At 38.1% G+C, this 18,077-nt stretch overlaps 1 protein-coding gene across 2 annotated transcripts in view; it reads left to right on the top strand.

Annotated features, from left to right (window-relative positions):
* The window catches only part of LOC141435562 (neuropeptides capa receptor-like), a 114,830-nt gene that overhangs the window by 46,720 nt on the left and 50,033 nt on the right, over positions 1-18,077 (top strand). The window contains exons 3-4 of one of the 2 annotated variants that reach the window (XM_074098281.1): positions 9,190-9,389; positions 14,980-15,127. In XM_074098281.1, coding sequence (XP_073954382.1) covers positions 9,190-9,389; positions 14,980-15,127 — 348 coding nt within the window. Of the gene's footprint in view, positions 1-9,189; positions 9,390-14,979; positions 15,140-18,077 lie in introns of both variants that reach the window. The other variant, XM_074098280.1, reaches the window with a different exon arrangement.

The raw sequence follows: 18,077 nt of genomic DNA, 5'->3' as shown, positions 1-18,077 counted from the left end.
TGGTTTCACGGCTAAAACCAAAAAGTCTTTTTTGGGAAATTGCATACGTTTTTATAATAAATTAAAAAAATATTACAAATGAAACGGATACAAAATTCAGATCTATTGTCAAGAAGACATTAATATCAAAGGCGTTTTAAAGTTAATGACTATATCATGGACAGGATATTTGGAAATAATTCCGATCCGCATTAGCGATCCCTTCAAATAGCGAACCTACTGTGTTAAAAATAAAGTTGTGTTAAATACTTGATGAGTATACATATCATTTAATAATATTGTAAATCTGTTTTAAAAAAAAAATATACCTCGTTTGAGTTTCTTGCCGGATTCTTCTCAGCAGAGGTTTTTCCGAACCGGTGGTAGATTTTTTTGACATTCATAAGTGCTTGTTATAGCCTAAATTGAATAAAGATATTTTGACTTTGACTTTGACGGGATACCCGTAAAAGTAACAAATTTGGAGTTGAAATAAAAAATACAAAAAGACTCCAAAAAAACAATCATAATTATATATAAATAACAAGGCAAACAGGCTCTGAATAAATACTACGAAGTGCAAAACTCGCACTTTGTATGTTGCCGTCCCGCTGACGCTTATGTTATTTAATAAACGAGTGAAAGAGACGGTGCGATACGAACTTCGATTTTTGAGTTTCGTAGTAGCCCCTCAGGGGTCTAAGCAAAATGAGGTTTACTTCGGTGTTATTAAAAGCTACATTGTATTAAAATATTAGAAAAACAACGACCGTATTTCTACAATTGGGCCCTTAAGTTTTCTGGGATGATCCATATTATATTTTTGAAAACAAAACAAAGAAGCATACCCATTTATTTAAAATAGTTGGAAATATGCAAATATAGTTTATTTTATTAATATGGCGCGTGCCAGCCCTAGATTAACCCGTTGACAATGCAGCGTCGGCGCTGCTACAGCACTTTCCACTTTTTTGTCGTTTTTACGGCTTTCTCGGGTACTCAGTATTTAGATCGAAAGTCGTCTCTGCAATCATCATCATCATCATCATCCCAGCCTATATACGTCCCACTGCAGGGCACAGGCCTCCCCTCAGAATGAGAGGGTTTGGGCCATAGTTCCCACGCGGGCCCAGTGCGTATTGGGAACTTCACACACACCATTGAATTGCTTCGCAGGTTTGTGCAGGTTTCCTCACGATGTTTTCCTTCACCGCAAAGCTCGTGGTAAATTTCAAATGTAACTCCGCACATGAATTTCGAAAAACTCAGAGGTGCGAGCCGGGGTTTGAACCCACGACCCTCTGCTTGAGAGGCGATGGGTCAAACCACTAGGCCACCACGGCTTACGGCACGGCACGGCACGTCTCTGCAATATTTCATGTCAAATACCAATTGAATTTTGGAGAAACTCAACGATTTTTCTAATTGTAGGCACCTATATCCACTTTCAGATTCTTCTTTTTTCAGTGCCTCAACTCTGAAGGTTGATTTAGGGGAACTTTGGTGGTTGAGTAAAACCACATTTGCAGGGTTAACTTGAACAAATCTTATTACCCTGTACGCCCGCGTCCCCTACAGACGTAGTTTCCTTCTGATTTACAAGCAGCACTACAGACCAAAACGTAAATTGCAACTGTAATGGAAGCAGCCATTACGATGTTTATAATTAGGTTTGGTTAAAATGAAATGTAACTGAAAAAAACAATAACGAATTTCCATTTCTCATACAAAACTTAAAATTAATGTGATTAATATTTAGTTACATTGAATATGAACGATAACTAATTATAAGCATTAAAAAAGCTGCTCCCATTATAGTCGCAAAGTTTTATTTTGTTTCGGTGTTTTGTTTGTAAATTAGGACGAAACTACTTTGGTATGAAAATGCGATCACCGGCGAGGGTACTGGCGACTTAATACCAGCTCATATACCTGATTTTAACCTACTAACTGCCGTTAATATACGGTAGGCCATCATCGATAACTCACTTCCCAAATCCTGTCGGCACGATTCAAATAAGCTAATGAAGAAGAAGAAGAAAGTAATGAAAATCAGATATTAAATAAATACAGAACTCTTATAGGATCACCTTTGTTTTCATGCTTCCGTCCATCTCTCTGCCAAGATCTGTTTTCTGAGAAACGCGTAAAGATCATCATCCCAGCCTATATACGTCCCACTGCTGGGCACAGGCCTCCTCTCAGAACAAGAGGGCTTGGGCCATAGTTCCCACGCGGGCCCAGTGCGGATTGGGAACTTCGCACGCACCATTGAATCGCTTCGCAGGTTTGTGCAGGTTTGCTCACGATGTTTTCCTTCACCGTAAAGCTCGTGGTAAATTTCAAATGTAATTCCGCACATGAATTTCGAAAAACTCAGAGGTGCGAGCCGGGGTTCGAACCCACGACCTTGAGCTTGAGAGGCGATAGGTCAAACCACTAGGCCACCACGGCACTCGGCACGCGTAAAGATAACAAGCTGAAATTAATTTCAAATACCTACTCAATTCTGCTAACCTTTGAAGCAAAATATGAAAAATATCAAACTCGTAAATCAACGCAATTATAACCTAACCAACAAAAAGTTTTAGAAAGAAAGAAAGAAAGAAAGAAAATATTTAATTGCCAACAGTACAAACAATGCAAGACAACAATATAACCAATACAAGATAGTAGTCTGCCCTGCGGCAAAAGGAGCAAACTCAGCTAATGCTGCGCTTACGCGGGGTTTTGTCACTTCAAGTTCAATATCTCAAAAACGGCTGAACCGATTTTGATAAAACATGTCTAAGAACCATTGCCAGAAAACCTGCTTTCAATTAAAGAAAACCGCATTCAAATCGGTCCACCCGTTTAAGAGCTACGGGGCCACAGACAGACAGACAGACACTCTCAGACACACAGACACACAGCGGTCAAACTTATAACACTCCTCTTTTTGCGCCGGGGGTTAAAAATATACGTCATTAAAAGGAGTGTTTCCATTTATAAAGTTGTTTACATTTATCTTAGTCAACTAATCAGTACCCACTGCTGCGTAGGTCTCCTTTGTAGAAATTTAAACAAAAATATAAATATTTATTTGCTTGAATACGGTTCAATTATATCTTCAAGTAAATAATCCTATTAGGAACAGTATTTAGTCGACATAAAGCGCGAAATAGAAAGTATGTACCTATTTCAGACTGGAATTGGTCATTACATATTATTAGACATCAGTGACATCACACAGAATGAATCAATATAAATGTCTTAAAAAGGAACAATACGGTATTTGACTACTCCTGAATTTGCCATTTCTTATATATTATTATGAAAATATAGGTATACAGAAAGTGTTTAGCGAAGAGAAAACATAAATCAGTTAAAATTTGGATTTGTAGTTATTTTTTGAAAAATCTATATACCTGTCTCTTTCTCAAACGCTTTTCTCTATGCAGCAAGTATGGCGCTACTAGCGTGTGACGTCACATGCCAGTATGTCTTTCACTGTCTAATCTTGGATTTCAAACCTTTATAACTTTGTTATTTGTAAAGGCAGCTTAAAATTTGTTTCTCTATTCGATAACAGGCATTGTGAAGTTTTAATTTATAATACATATAAAAAATAGTCAAATACCGTATTGAGGTTACACTTACCTATCCTAAAAATAAATTAACTATACATACAGTTCGCCCAAGTCTTGTCCCTGAGGAAGAGTGCCCATAAGGCTGGCTGCATTTCCGCGCTGGATCGTGATTGGCGAGAAATGCACCAGCCCTGGTCATTGGTAATTTCGATTTTTTTATTTGTCCAAAAAGTTTGTGAGCGTCCGAACTCCATGGACCCAAAGTTTCAACAGCAAAAGCTGTAAATATGTACAGCCTTATTCATAAAAAATCCTTAATTGAGGTTTGATCGGTCTGTTACTTAGCAGACTGATTAAGCTTGTTAGACGGTTGTCAAGAAGTATGATTCATAAACGCTTGCTAGCAGTCTGCTAGTTGTTGAGCTGCTGATAGACGGATTAGACGCGTTATGTTGGCCACCTTGACAAATCAAAGACAAAAAATGGCCTAATCGATAATTAAAAAAAAATTGACAGCAGTGACAGCAAATTACCAGGAAAAAAAAAAAAGCGAGATGTTTGTTTTCCCGCCATTTCCGATCCGCATGTTTATGTTGTGCAAAAAGCCATAATTATGTTAATCATCCTTATTTTTTTTTCATATTTATTGTTAATTTATTGTTGCTAATTTAGAGGATTTTTAAATACAAATTCCTGAAAATATTTTTTCCTGTTTTTTTTTTAATCTGCGTAGCCCTGCCTTCACTATAAATATCTTCGGTACCTATGGTTTTTTGCTCTAGTCAAAGTCAGCTGTTCAAACTTGTGGCGGCCATTTTGTGACTTAGCAGAGAGATAAAGGAGGGTCTACGGTCCTCTAACTTTAGCAGAGCCTTGATCGACTGATTAGCGCTAACAGACGTTTATGAATCATGTTTTTTAGCATCGGGCCTTCAAGGAGCCTTCAAGGAGGCTCTAACTTTTTATGAATAAGGCTGGTAGTCTTTAGAGAGACCTTTAAATGGCTTGCAGCGTGATCTATATATTATTGCACTAGCTTTTGCCCGCAGCTTCGTCGCGTGGGATTCGTTTATTCCGCGCTGTTCCCTCGGGAACTGTGCATTTTTCCAGGATAAAAAGTAGCCTATGTCACTCTCTGGCTCATAAACTATCTCGATGCCAAAATTACTTTAGTTCGTCGCTCCGTTTCGACGTGAAAGACGGACAAACATACAAACACACAAATACACACACACTGTCTCATTTATAATATTAGTAGGTATGGATTATAATAAATTGTATTACATTTTTTTTATTTGATTTCAATAAGAGTTTTTTATCGATGATTTTTATTTATAGAAAAAGCCAATACATGGAGAAAACATTATTTTTCTGAGTTGGCTAAAAATACATACCTACCTACACTTAAGCGGGTTATAACAGAATTTTTTCATTATCTGTCTGTCCGGGTACGAATTTCCTCTTTATTATATTAATAAAAACGATTGATGTTATTCGTTCTCGAAAAAGCTACGGAAAATTCTGAAGTCGGTAATCTTATTTCAGTAACATATTATGTTACTGGAATATTATTCAGGATATATACATTTTACTATATTGCAAGGGCGTAAGGTAACGTGCATAATAGGTATTTTAAATTTGTACTTGATTGTACCTACGGACTGCCATTTCTGACATTTAGGGTGAACTATGAGAAACCTATAATAGTTATTTATGCAACTGTATCGTAATAGGGGTCCTTAAAAGACACGTGTTGTTTTATAATAGGGCCACATGAGTGTTTTAAGGCCTAATTATGTACAGTTGCATACAATATTTTATCTACATCCATAATAATACATATATTAAATCCTCTATCATGTGTTCAAAACCATTGAGAATGACCTGCATTAACGAGAACTAGGTAGGCGTACCTATGTCTGTCCCACGAGCTGCGCCCGCTGCGCGCGCGACGACCTGCTGCTGCTTGTGCACGCGGCACGGCGCGCCCCGGTGCTGTAATGATGTATGAAATCTCATTACGATGCAGATATCTGTATCGTAATGACCATTAGTGTTCATAATAGAATCCGATGTCGTAATGCTGTTCATTACCTATGGTTTTTGAACGCATAATTGAGGATTTACTACATAGGTGTAGATAAAAATGTGTTTCGGTATGACCTCACCTTACTCAACAGAATGGGTATACGGACATACCCTATGTTTTATCGGGCCGGATATTTCGACCCAAGGGAGCCAGCGAAGTAATTAAATAAACAATTTGATACATTTTGCTATACGCATCTTCTTTGGCGAAAATTCGAAAATCAAAGAATATTTCCGGAATACGAAGCTACGAGCTCTTGAGGGTTGTGATTGTGTAAAACATAGATTTGTTTAGTTTCTTGCATATAGCTATCATAAGGTCGCGGGTGAGCAAAGTAATTTTCATAAATATGAGAGTAGTGGCTTGTCAACAAACTCGGAACATTTATGGAAAACATTCCTTTAAACTGTATCATACAGTTTAAATGAAACTTTATTATGCATTTTATTTATCTTTACTTAGCATAGACACAGCTATCGTATGATTGCGCGTGTGCATAATGTTTTAAACATGAAACTACCGTGAGACTCACTCGTATTAAAGGATATTGTACCGGATAACTCTCGTCTTAAATCGAATTTAGCTCGACATGTTTCGGGCTAATTAGTAGCCCTTCTTCCTAGGAGAGACGCCACTCGGCGGCTGCTGCAAGACGCGCACTGCGCGCCACCGCTCTGCTCACGCCACTACCCCACGAAACTCAAAGAACATGCCCGAATCTGCGAATTAGCCCGAAACATGTCGAGCTAAACTCGATTTACGACGTGAGTTATCCTGTATAATATTATTTAATATGTGCATAATGTTGTTTGTAGTTCAAGGAAAAAAGGTCTTTTTTAAGTAAAACATATGAAGTGTGTTAATTTTAGGACTATGTATGTAACTAACCCTTAAAATTGTGGTAGTAAAAATATACCTCGAATTTTTGTGCGATTGCCATCGGGTACACTACATAAATACGAAAAACTAAATTCCGAAAGTCAGAATCACGAACTTCAAAATACCGATTTTTATAATTCCGAATGTTTTAAAATTCCTAATATGATTATTTCCATTCTTCATAAATCCGATTTTTATAAATCCGAAAATTAAAAATACGTAATGTTTAAACTTACGATTTTCTAAATTCCGAATTTTAATAAACCGAACAGTACGAAGTCCGACTCAATAATCCGAAATGTCAAAAATACGGAATACGAATTCCGATTACTAAAATACCGATTTACAAAATTCGGAATATCATTACACATATCAATAATAAATCCCGACTTATTAACTTAAGCTATATTTAGGTTAGATTGGCCTAAAACAGTTTTTACTGTTATTGATTTTCAGCAATGTGACACAAGGTCGACGGAGCTCCGCTTCGCGGAGCTCCTATTGCGCGCAGTTATGGTGCTTCGCGCCTTGTCGCAATTCTAACCTAACCTTTTCTAACCTAAGAATGCAGGTAAATTTATCTAAATTGATTGATATTTATTCGAGATTTGAAATCAAGATTCCGATTATTAAAACCACGAAGTTTATTTTGCCGAATGTCATATTTCCGAATTAGCAATGTCATTTCGAAAAATTTATAATCGGAATACTTACTGTACTTCGGGCCAATAACATTTCGTGCTTTTCATTCTTCAGAGTTTTAAAAACCGGATATTTAAAAAATCGATATTTTCAATATGTCTTTCCAAATTAGGAATTGTGAAAATCGGAGTTTTGAAAATCGGAATTAGCAAATTCGGAATAAAATATTTCGGAGTATTTGGGTGTTCCCATTGCCATCACATAGTCGTACCAAACATAATCATTTGGTAGACAAACAGTGTCTGCTCGTCTATTTATCCACAAACACGTCTATCAATATCTTGAATTTCGCGTAGGTACGTAAATCAGGTAAAATATTGACGTTAATGTATAAACAGATAAACATGCCTTCGGGTTTCGAAGTTGACTCGCGTCACATCTGGTGTTTGCAAAGTGAATCGTTCCTTTGTCTGTCAGCAAACATTTGGTGGACAGTAAAGATTAATGTATTCCTTTGTGCGATCTTCCATTGAAAACAACATTTAGTAATACCAAAATATGTCTTTCAACATTTTCTTTTTAAAACGACATGGCGCTTTTGAGCCCCTCCGTTAATGGCATGACAAAATTGCTTGATAATAATATGTGCTCGGCATGCAGCTTCTCATGGTCTCAAGTACAATGTTAAGCAGAATATCTCCAACAATGTTTTAAGTTTCTGTCTCCCATTCGGTCTTCCCAAAATTTACTTCTCACTGTTCCAAATTCTTCATCTAAGTTCTATCATAACTCCTTCACTAGCACTTCAATCCTTCTATGGAATTCTATTCCCCTAGATGTGAGAAAAGCTAAATCTCTTCCTATTTTCAAAAATCTCGTCAAGGCTCACTTCTTGACACTGCCTTCTTAACTCTGTCCTCAGTCTTTTCTGTGTTTATTTATTTTATTTCCTAATTTCTTATCCTTTTCTCCCATTACGGCCTTTTTGACAACTTATATTGCTTTTTATGTTAGTAGTATATGTATTGTATAAGAATTGTATGTATGTATTTATATAATTATATCATTTGTATTTATTTTAATATTATTGATTTTTTGTTTGTTCTTGTTTTCTGTTTCTGTTTCCGCCACCTATTTTTGTTTGACATAACCATAAGCTCTTGTACCCAAATGGTTGTCTGGAAGAGATCGCTTTTAAGCGATAAGACCGCCTATTGTCCACCCTGAATCTAAGTGTTTATATTATAAGTTTTTGTACTGATTTATGGTGTGCAATAAAGAATATTTGTATTGTATTGTAATGTTAAAAAGACGCAAGTGATGGTATTTAGATACGGTAAGGGTCCTGACTTTATTCAGCCTGTCATTGAATAGATCGGTCTTCTTTTAAGTATAGTGTCTTATAAGTACCACGGTGACTTGAAGGATGATCAGGACCTTGAGAGGCAGCATCGAGCGTTGGCAGTTAAAAGTAATATGCTGGCACGAAGGTTTTTTAATTGTTCAAACCAAGTCAAAATCACCCTGTTTTAAGCTTATTGTCAGGCGTTTTATACGGTTCAGCTATGGTACACTAAGAGATCTTTTAATACACTGAGAGTGCAATACAACGAATATTGACTATTGTACATTTTAATTTACTTAATTTAATTTAATTTAATTTAATTTTTTTGGTCGATTTAATTATTATTCCTTTTATTTTTATTTTTTGTTGTGATTTATTTGAATTGATTTTACTTTTATTTTTAATTCCAATGATGTAATTTAATTTAATTTAATTTATGTAAAATAATGTGTGATATAATGTAATGAAATGTAATAATAGGATTAATTACTAAATAAAGAAATATATTATTATTATTAAATTTTTCGCTGTTTTTGTTTCTACTTACTATGAAAAAATGGCCAAGTGCCAGTCAGACTCGTGCACCAAGGTTTTCATACAGTAGGTATAAATATGCGGTGTATGTATATAAACTCTTTCGTCAAGGGCTATACATAGTTTTATAAAGATAATTATTTCTTTCGCAGTGCATCATACGTGTCAGTTCTCACCATCGTGGCGTTCTCCCTGGAGCGCTACCTGGCCATCTGTCATCCTCTCCACCTCTACGCGATGGCCGGTCTGCGAAGAGCCCTCCGCATCGTGGCAGCGCTGTGGGTGCTCTCTCTCCTAGCTGCTACGCCAGTCGCCATGTACACCACCATACACTACGCTGACTATCCACCTGGTAAGTTCTTCAGCCTTACAGCCATTCCATCATCATGCCAACCTATATACATCAAAGTCAAAGTCAAATTCAAAGTCAAAATATCTTTATTCAATTTAGGCAATAACAAGCACTTATGAATGAATCATCATCATCATCATCAGCCCACAGCAGTCCACTGCTGGACATGGCCTCTTCCATGGCGCGCCACAACACTGTCTTCAGCCCCTCACATCTATCTGCCCAGCGACCCTCTTAAGGTCGTCCGTCCACCGTGCCTCAGGACACCCTACACGTTTTCCCGTCCGTGGTCTCCATTCGAGGACTCGTCTGCTCCACCGTTCATCGGTCCTGCGACAGACGTGGCCAGCACAGCGCCACTTCAGCGAACTAATTCTCTTGACTTCGGTGACTTTCGTTCTTTGTCGGATAATTGTGATTTCGGATTGTATCCTTCGAAGAAGGGGCAGGCTAGGGGCATTGCTCTCTCCATAGCTCGTTGAGCGACCTTGAATTTGAGGATTATCCCCGCAGTCAAGGTCCACGTTCCTTTCAACACAATACAATACAATGACTCTTTATTAGCTACTACCATTTTCACTGGAACATCAAACAGGGGTCATTATTTGCCCAAGGGTCAAGGACATGTATACCTTAGCTGTAATAAAAACGGGTAATTAACTTAATTAAGCATAGAAAGACTCTGTTAAGCACAGCTCCTCATTAGTTGGTGGGAGACTTGTCGCAAGAAACGCGTAAGGCTGGGGCCACGGCGATGGCGGAACGCGATTCGCTACAGCAGATATTATAGGTTTATTAGGTTACCTTGGCGCGCGGTTTGAGATTGTAACAAATCAGTATTGTTGTATACATGACGGTCATGCACACAGCAACATCAATGTGTTACAATCTTAAACCGCAACTTAGCCTTAAGTTAGCTTTTTCATCGGCGAGGCTAGACGAGATGAAATTTAATATGTATTGCAACATTTCAATTCTCTCCTAGCGCATCTTCGGTGGAAACAGTATGTATAGGAAAGGATGTGCGATACGAGTTGTTATTGTGATAATTAACTGTATTTCCGCGTACATGGCATGTTTATTAACACGATCATCACTCCGTCATCGCTCCGGCCTCGGATCTTTGATGGGAATGGGTCAGCGTGATTTTAATACACGTCCCATCTCGTCTCGCTGGTGGAAAAGCACTTTAATGCCACTGTTGGGCATAAGCCTCCTTTCACAATGAGAGGGCTTGAACTCTATAGCGCGTGCGAATGTGGAACCTCACGCAAAGTAGAGCTTACACGTGTCGTGTATGCAGGTTTCTTGCCATGTTTTTCTTTGCCAAAAAGCTCATGGTCAAATTACAAATCATCATCATCATCATCAGCCGGAAGACGTCCACTGCTGGACAAAGGCCTCCCCCTTAGAACGCCACAATGAACGACAACTCGCCACTTGCAAATTACAAATGTAACTTTGCAAATAAGTCCCGAGTAACTCAGAGGTTAGCCGAGGCTCGAATTCTCGGTACTCTATATGACAGGTCAAGTCACTAGGTGTACATCAGTGGCGTAGAGTAAACATTTTCGTTAGGCAACCCGGAGAGTGAGACATGCGTTACTCAGGGGGCTACTACGAAATCCGAAAATTGAAATTCGTATCGTACCGTCCTTCTCACTTTCATCTTAAATAATATTAACGTCAGCAGAACAGCTAGATACGAAGTTAGAATTTACTATAGTTAGTATAGGGCCAGATGCGTCCTTGAATGCTCATCTTGCAGTTAGTATGCACGAGCTTTGCCAAACCAATAGCAAACATGCCCTCACTGATGTCACCTAAAAAAAATTGACACCTCGACGAGATTTTGTGTTAGTGCGTCTCACTACCTACTGCTTTACAATTTTCCGAAATAAAAACTGTCTTTTGTCCTTTTCAGTTTCAAACCATCTCCATACCTTTCATCACGATCAGTCGAATCTGTGACGTGAAAAATGTCATAAACAAATATAGGTAGATATATGCATAGTCACTTTCGTATTTTAAATATTAGTAAGGGTTATGTCAAACGCTTCAGCGCGTCGCTGCTAGTTTGACAGTTACCTTGAAGCTTATCTACAAATAACGCCATTGTAAATTTATTACTGACAAGAACATCTCCAGACATGCCACATACTTACTCATAACAACTAACTAGCATTAATAACTAAAAAGTTATGTGTAGATGCTTTTCTATATGCTCTGGTAAGAGATGTATACAAAGAAAACATACACACAAAGAGAAAATTACAGGGTAATCAATAGCCGGCCTTATTGCTTCAGAGCAAACTCTTTATGCTAAAAATTTGGAACAAGAAGTAAGCACTAGATTACAGCAGGTGGTGCAATTTACAACAGCGGATTAGAACAATAAAATAAAAAATCTAAAAGTAACCGTGCAATCAAACCAAATTTCTCAGCTACAAAAAGTTTTCAAATCAGAAGGGCAAGTTGTTGTAATTTTAACAATAAGTTACTTTGTTCAAACTCCTGATTATATTGAAAACTTCTTTTAATTATCACCAACGGGTAATGACAAATCGTCAAAATTTCGGAAAACCTAAGATTGATTAAGTACAAAGGATAATACAAATTGGTTTTTATTTTAATTTTATCGATCACGCTGCAATGAAGTGACTCCAATTTTACTTTGAGTAAGTGCCAGTGCTCATCACTGTCCTAATAGTTGTCATCTTTTATTTTACGACATTAGCAATAAAATAAAATAAATAAATACTTATCACGGAACAATTATTATCAATTTTTACCTAGTCATTTGTGACAAAGTAAGCAAAGGTTTTGTTATGAGTGCAAGGCAACGGATAAACATACTTAGATAGAAGTTAACACAATTTTAAATAGTTTCGTTGTTTCATTTGAAAATGTGTGCAAATTTTACCGTTAAGTTTCAAATGTTAAAATAAATAGAGTATAGGATGGGCGCAATCCGAATACAAAATATGTAAGATCTTCAATCAAAGCAAACGTCAAAAAGCATTTCACAGAATCGATAGCCCGTTGATTAACGACTGTCGTAAGTTATCGCCTGAAGTTTCCCTAATCGCAGTTGGAGCGGTTCTAACGGCCGGGGAGTTGTACGACTCCCGCATACGCCTAAAGGCGTTCTCGTGTCTTTTTGCAGTAATACAGAACATTCTGGAATTGTACTTTTCGGGCCCCGTACCGTCAGAAAAAACGGAACCTTTACAGGATCACCTATAAAGTTTATAATAAGTTACAGAATATTAATGTTTTGCGTTTGTGCCTATACATATTATATTATTATATTAGTTTAGTGTTTCGCTCTATTTGTTGATCCCTATTTAATTGCTCTTCTCTATCACTCAACGTTTGACTCGCAGACATTCCTTCAGGGATAAGTCCGCGCCTTTGTACTTAAACGCCGAACCCTAAGCCCAGTTGTAGAGTTAGTAAAAGTCAAAGCTCAGGGGTTCAACTTTTTCTGGGATTCAATAACTTTTACAGCGAAAACGTTATGAGCTCGCGAGACCAGGCCCTCGACCATATACTACGAAGTGCTAAACTCGAACTTCGTAGATATGTTGCCGTCCCACTGACGATTATGTAATTTAATACGCGAGTGAAAGGGACGGTGCGATACGAACTTCGATTTTCGAGTTTGATAGTAGTCCCTCTGAGGTCTTATTGTCTAAAGGTGATTTTCCACCGGCGAGGCAAGACGAGGATTGAAATTTGTATGCATTCTCACGCACGCCCGCGGTCCGCCGCGGGCGCCACCATACAAATTTCAATTCTCGTCTCGTCTGTCCTCGCCGGTGGAAAATCACCTCAAAGCGCGGGCTCTTGCCATCGCATTCACCACCTCTTTCTGTCACCATCTTACCCCGTTACACAAAAAGAAATAGTGAATATATCTATATATCTAGCGATAGCAAGCGCTCGCGCAATGTACAATACGGCCTCTGGCCGCCAATTTAACATGACATGAAACAACCGATGAAGAACAAATCATGTGCTTTGTCTCAGTATTCCTTCGTTATCTGCCAGTGAAATTGAAAATATGTCAAGTATGCGCTATTTACATAAGTATTTATATATACGCGGGCAATACAAACAAGTCGAGCTCATTTTTACTGTAAATTGGAGTTTATTGGATTTCGTTTTCTGCTTAACAGCCAATCTCGTTTGATACGACTTCCTAAATTGCCCTTAATTATTTACTCATGAAATGCGATGATGTTTTTCAGTATCTTTCGTTTAAAACATTGTAAAGGTGTGGTAAGTATATAAAATATTGGTTGTGTACTTACATTCGTATTAATACGACTGTTTATTAATTTACTAGATTTTGCCCGCGTCGAATTCGGTTGTCCCTCGGGAACTGTGCATTTTTGGGAAAAAAAGTAGCCTATGTCACTCTCTGGCCCATAAACAATCTTTATGCAAAAAATCATGTCGATCCGTCGCTCCTAGTACCTGTACTAATACTAAATTATAAATGCAAAAGTGTGTTTGTATGTTTGTCCGTCTTTCACGTCGAAACGGAGCGATTAAATTAGAAATGTTTAAATATTCATTGTTTTCATTGCATAATCATTTTTATCTATACTTATCTCATTTAAGACTGCTCAATAGTTAATTGGAAAAGATCGCTTTAACGATAAAACCGTCTATTGTTGACCTGACGATAAACGAATTCTACGCGGAGTAAAACGAACCCCTCATACCTATGGGTTCACTTGACAGAAAGTGTTAAATATCTTGTCACTCAAATGCACAGGCTGATTATGTTTGGGCGGAATGACAATTTATTTATTTTGTTCAGGAAAATAAAACAAAAATATCGTATAAAAAGTTTTCTTAATTTTTATTTAAAGTTAATTGTTTGATCTAACTTAAGGTCTTGTAAAATATTGGTACTTAATTTGTTAGCACCTTGTATATGCAGTTATGTAATTTTGTATGTAGAGGGCCTAATTTTGTGCTGCTGAGTATATAAAATTATCGATATCATTTAGGTAGTCGATAAGCGAGAAGTCACTATGACAGATCAAAAATGCCGCGAAAATTCCGGGCTCTGGCAATGACATAGACATAGACATAACTTTATTTCGACATCAAACTTAAAATAATACATAATTTACAGAAAAGAAAAACATTTGATGATGTCGAAAAGGAATTGACTCAGCATTATGCTGCAGTAAGTATATGCTGCCTACTACAGCGCTAATTTTCAGCCAACACCTTCATATCTTTGCACCTAATGTATTGGACCGGAATCAGCACAAATAAGTTTGTGTCGGAAAAGTGTACAATAAATAGGTAATAATAAATTTATAGATTTACGAAGAACAACAATAGCTTATAATCTGTGATTAAATAATGTAGAAACCAAACGCAAGTCTGATTAAAAGTCAAAATGAAGGTACTCGTGTTAGAGATATGAATAAGTAGCCTTCCCACCTGCGGGGAGTGCTTTAATGACATACTGTAACCCTCTTCTTGTCTACTTGTAATATTATATGTAGTTGTGATTTGTGTACTTTCTTACTTTTTTATAATAAAGATATTTCTATCCCGGCAGGTTCCGGCAATTCTTCCCTTGAGTCTGCCTTCTGCGGCATGCTGGTGATGCCCTCCTGGTACCTTTGCGAGCTGAGCAGTCTCCTGTTCTTCATCCTTCCAGCCTTCATCATCCTCGGCCTGTACGTGCGGATGGGGCTAAGGATCAGGTACGTCATGGGGTACGTATCGCATTGGGTTAGGCAGTTCTCACACTACTCCGCACATCGCAGCGGCGTACGGTGCTGCGGTTCTTAACTTTGTACTGTAGAATATTGATTTGTACACAAAAACCGCATGGTGTAACAGACTGGCTCCATCTCTACGTGCGGAGGTGCGAATCGCACGACGATTCACAGTTCCCGGACGACGATGCCGTGCGGGACGCGGGGTATGCCACATTGAGCACCGTAGAAATGAACATAAGAAACATTAATAAATAAATAAACAGGGGAAGCTAAAGAAAAGCTTGTAATAAAACGCGATTCGTCGTGCACCGCCGTTCCAGACGGAGAGGCCGAGCAAATCCGTACGATGGTGCGTCGTCACCGCACGGGAATCGTCGCTCCGCATGCCGCAACGGGATGCGTCGGCAGTGTGACAACCGCCTTATGGTTCAAAGGGACTTAAGTGTTTGTGTTTGTCACACAATATGAGAATAACAAGAGATGATAAGTTGAAAAGAAAAAGTTGAACCTACACTTGGCACCTTTTCAGACACTATGGTATCAGGAGTGCATTTACTTTGGATAGCACAGGATAGGTAACTTAGAAAATATATTTCTAGCTTTATTTTTAATGTTCTTAAGGAATAATGCCATTTTATATAATGGTCGATACAACGATCAGGGTGCATATTATAATTTTACATAACGACCTGTGTCAGACTTAAAAAACCGGCCAAGAGCGTGTCGGACAGCTTTCTAGCATTGATAGTCCCTGAGAAAAGCTGCGGACGGACAGACAGACATGGCGAAACTATAAGGGTTCCGTTTTTGCCATTTTGGCTACGGAACCCTAAAAATGGGCTAGGTTAAGTTAGTTTTCATGACCCATTTCTAGTTGTCGGATAGAATAGGCATAGCCAACAAAATGTAAAGTAAAATTCTAGGCAAAGTAGTTGCTGAAATATTATTATGATTTATGTTGCAAGACGACCGGATGGCCAAGTGGTTAGAGAACTTGACTACGAAGCTTGAGGCCCCTGGTTTGATTCCTGGCCGGGGCAGATATTTGTCCAATGATATGAATATTTGTTCTCGTCGGGTCTTGGATGTTTAATATTTAAGTGTGATTTACTCGTATATAAGTATGTTTGTCCGTTGCCTAGTATCTATAGTACAAGCTTTGCTTAGTTTGGGACTAGGTCAATTGGTGTCAAGTGTCCCATGATATTTATTAAGTTATGTAAGTTTATTTGTTCGCTTGTACGAAGTTAATTGTAGTCTTTTTTATTTCACGCTAACGGCCAATTGGTCAGCCATTAATTGGCCCTATCTCTATCTGTTTGATCGAGACAGATGCCGGTCGTCTCATCGGTGCGGTGGCAATTTATATCCATACAACACTGTTTCCCACTTTACGTCTAACCCAGTGACCATTTCAATGATAACGAGGGTAGGTAAACGGAAGTGGTATGACACGGTGATGTTTAAGGTATGCATTATATATTTGTGACGTTAGAGTTCAAAGTACCGAATTTTATAATGCCTATGAGCAAAAGGCCGAATGTTTATCAGAACGAATGTTCTTTTCTTGGAAAAAAATGTTTCTTAAAAATACACAGTAGGTAGGTAAAATTCACAGATTCGAGTGACTTGTCACATAAAAGAGTCTTAGATGATATATGACCTTGACTATATCTAGTATATAGTGAGAAACAATATAAGACAGCAACGAAATTAAATTCATGGTTAAATGAAATAGAAATTATATTTTAATCATCCCTTTGTTTCATTCACTCTCTACTTTCGTTTTCAGTTAACCTTGTTTGCTGGGGAATCTCAAGGTAATGCAGCCTAATTTTTCAGGAGTTTCTGGTAGCATTTTATTACGGGGCTATCTTATTTACCTACTTCTTGTAGTTAATAGAAAGCAAATACTCGTTAAATATTTTTATCTTGAAAAATTCAGTGTTGCTTGATGGAGTCTTACATTTTTATATCAAGTAGGAAAATGATCTCACCCCGCCACGGCCGCGTTTCCGCCAGAGATTTGCGAGTGTTTTTAACCCCCGACGCAAAAAGAGGGGTGTTATAAGTTTGACCGCTATGTGTGTCTGTGTGTCTGTATGTCTGTGTGTGTGTGTCTGTCTCTGTCTGTGGCACCGTAGTTCTTAAACGGGTGGACCGATTTGAATGCGGTTTTTTTTATTTGATAGCAGGTTTTCTCGCGATGGTTTTTAGACATGTTTTATCAAAATCGTGATTGATTTTTGGAAGTCTTTTTGTATTTTTATTTTCGACCCAAATTTGTTACTTTTACCTGCAGTGGTGCAGGGGTTATAGCACGCAGCACGGATTGCTGAGGACCTGGGTTGGATTCCCAGCGCTGGTCTCTTTTTCTGGTTTTTCTGTGCATCCATGTCACAGTTTGTATTTTCGTTATCAAAATCGGTTCAGCCGTTTTTGAGATATTGAACTTTAAAGTGACAAAGTCGGGAGTTTTCTAATTTTTTGTTGGTTATTCAGATGTGAATGTGTTTGTCATGAACCAATAGAAACGCTTCACTTACCCATCTTCGCACAGCACCGCTTTCGTGCAAACCTGAGCGGAGCGAGGCGAGGTAAATGAAGTGTTCCTATTGGTTCACGAAAAACACATTCCTCGTACATCTCTGGTTGAAATGCAGCCTTAAATTCAACATGTTTTTTTTATAACAGGGGGAAACGAGCATGAGGGTTAGCTGATGAGAAGTCATTGCTGAGAGACTGAAGGGGTCATTTTTAGGGTTCCGTAGCCAAAATGGCAAAAACGGAACCCTTATAGTTTCGCCATGTCTGTGTCTGTCTGTCTGTCCGTCCGTCCGCAGCTTTGCTCAGGGACTGTCAATGCTAGAAAGCTGTTATTTTGCACGGATATATATGTGAACTATGCCGACAAAATGGTACAATAAAAAAT

The sequence above is a fragment of the Choristoneura fumiferana genome, chromosome 15 (genome assembly GCF_025370935.1).
Source record: "Choristoneura fumiferana chromosome 15, NRCan_CFum_1, whole genome shotgun sequence".
Lineage (NCBI taxonomy): Eukaryota > Metazoa > Arthropoda > Insecta > Lepidoptera > Tortricidae > Choristoneura > Choristoneura fumiferana.
This window is presented reverse-complemented; position numbering and strand designations above follow the sequence as displayed.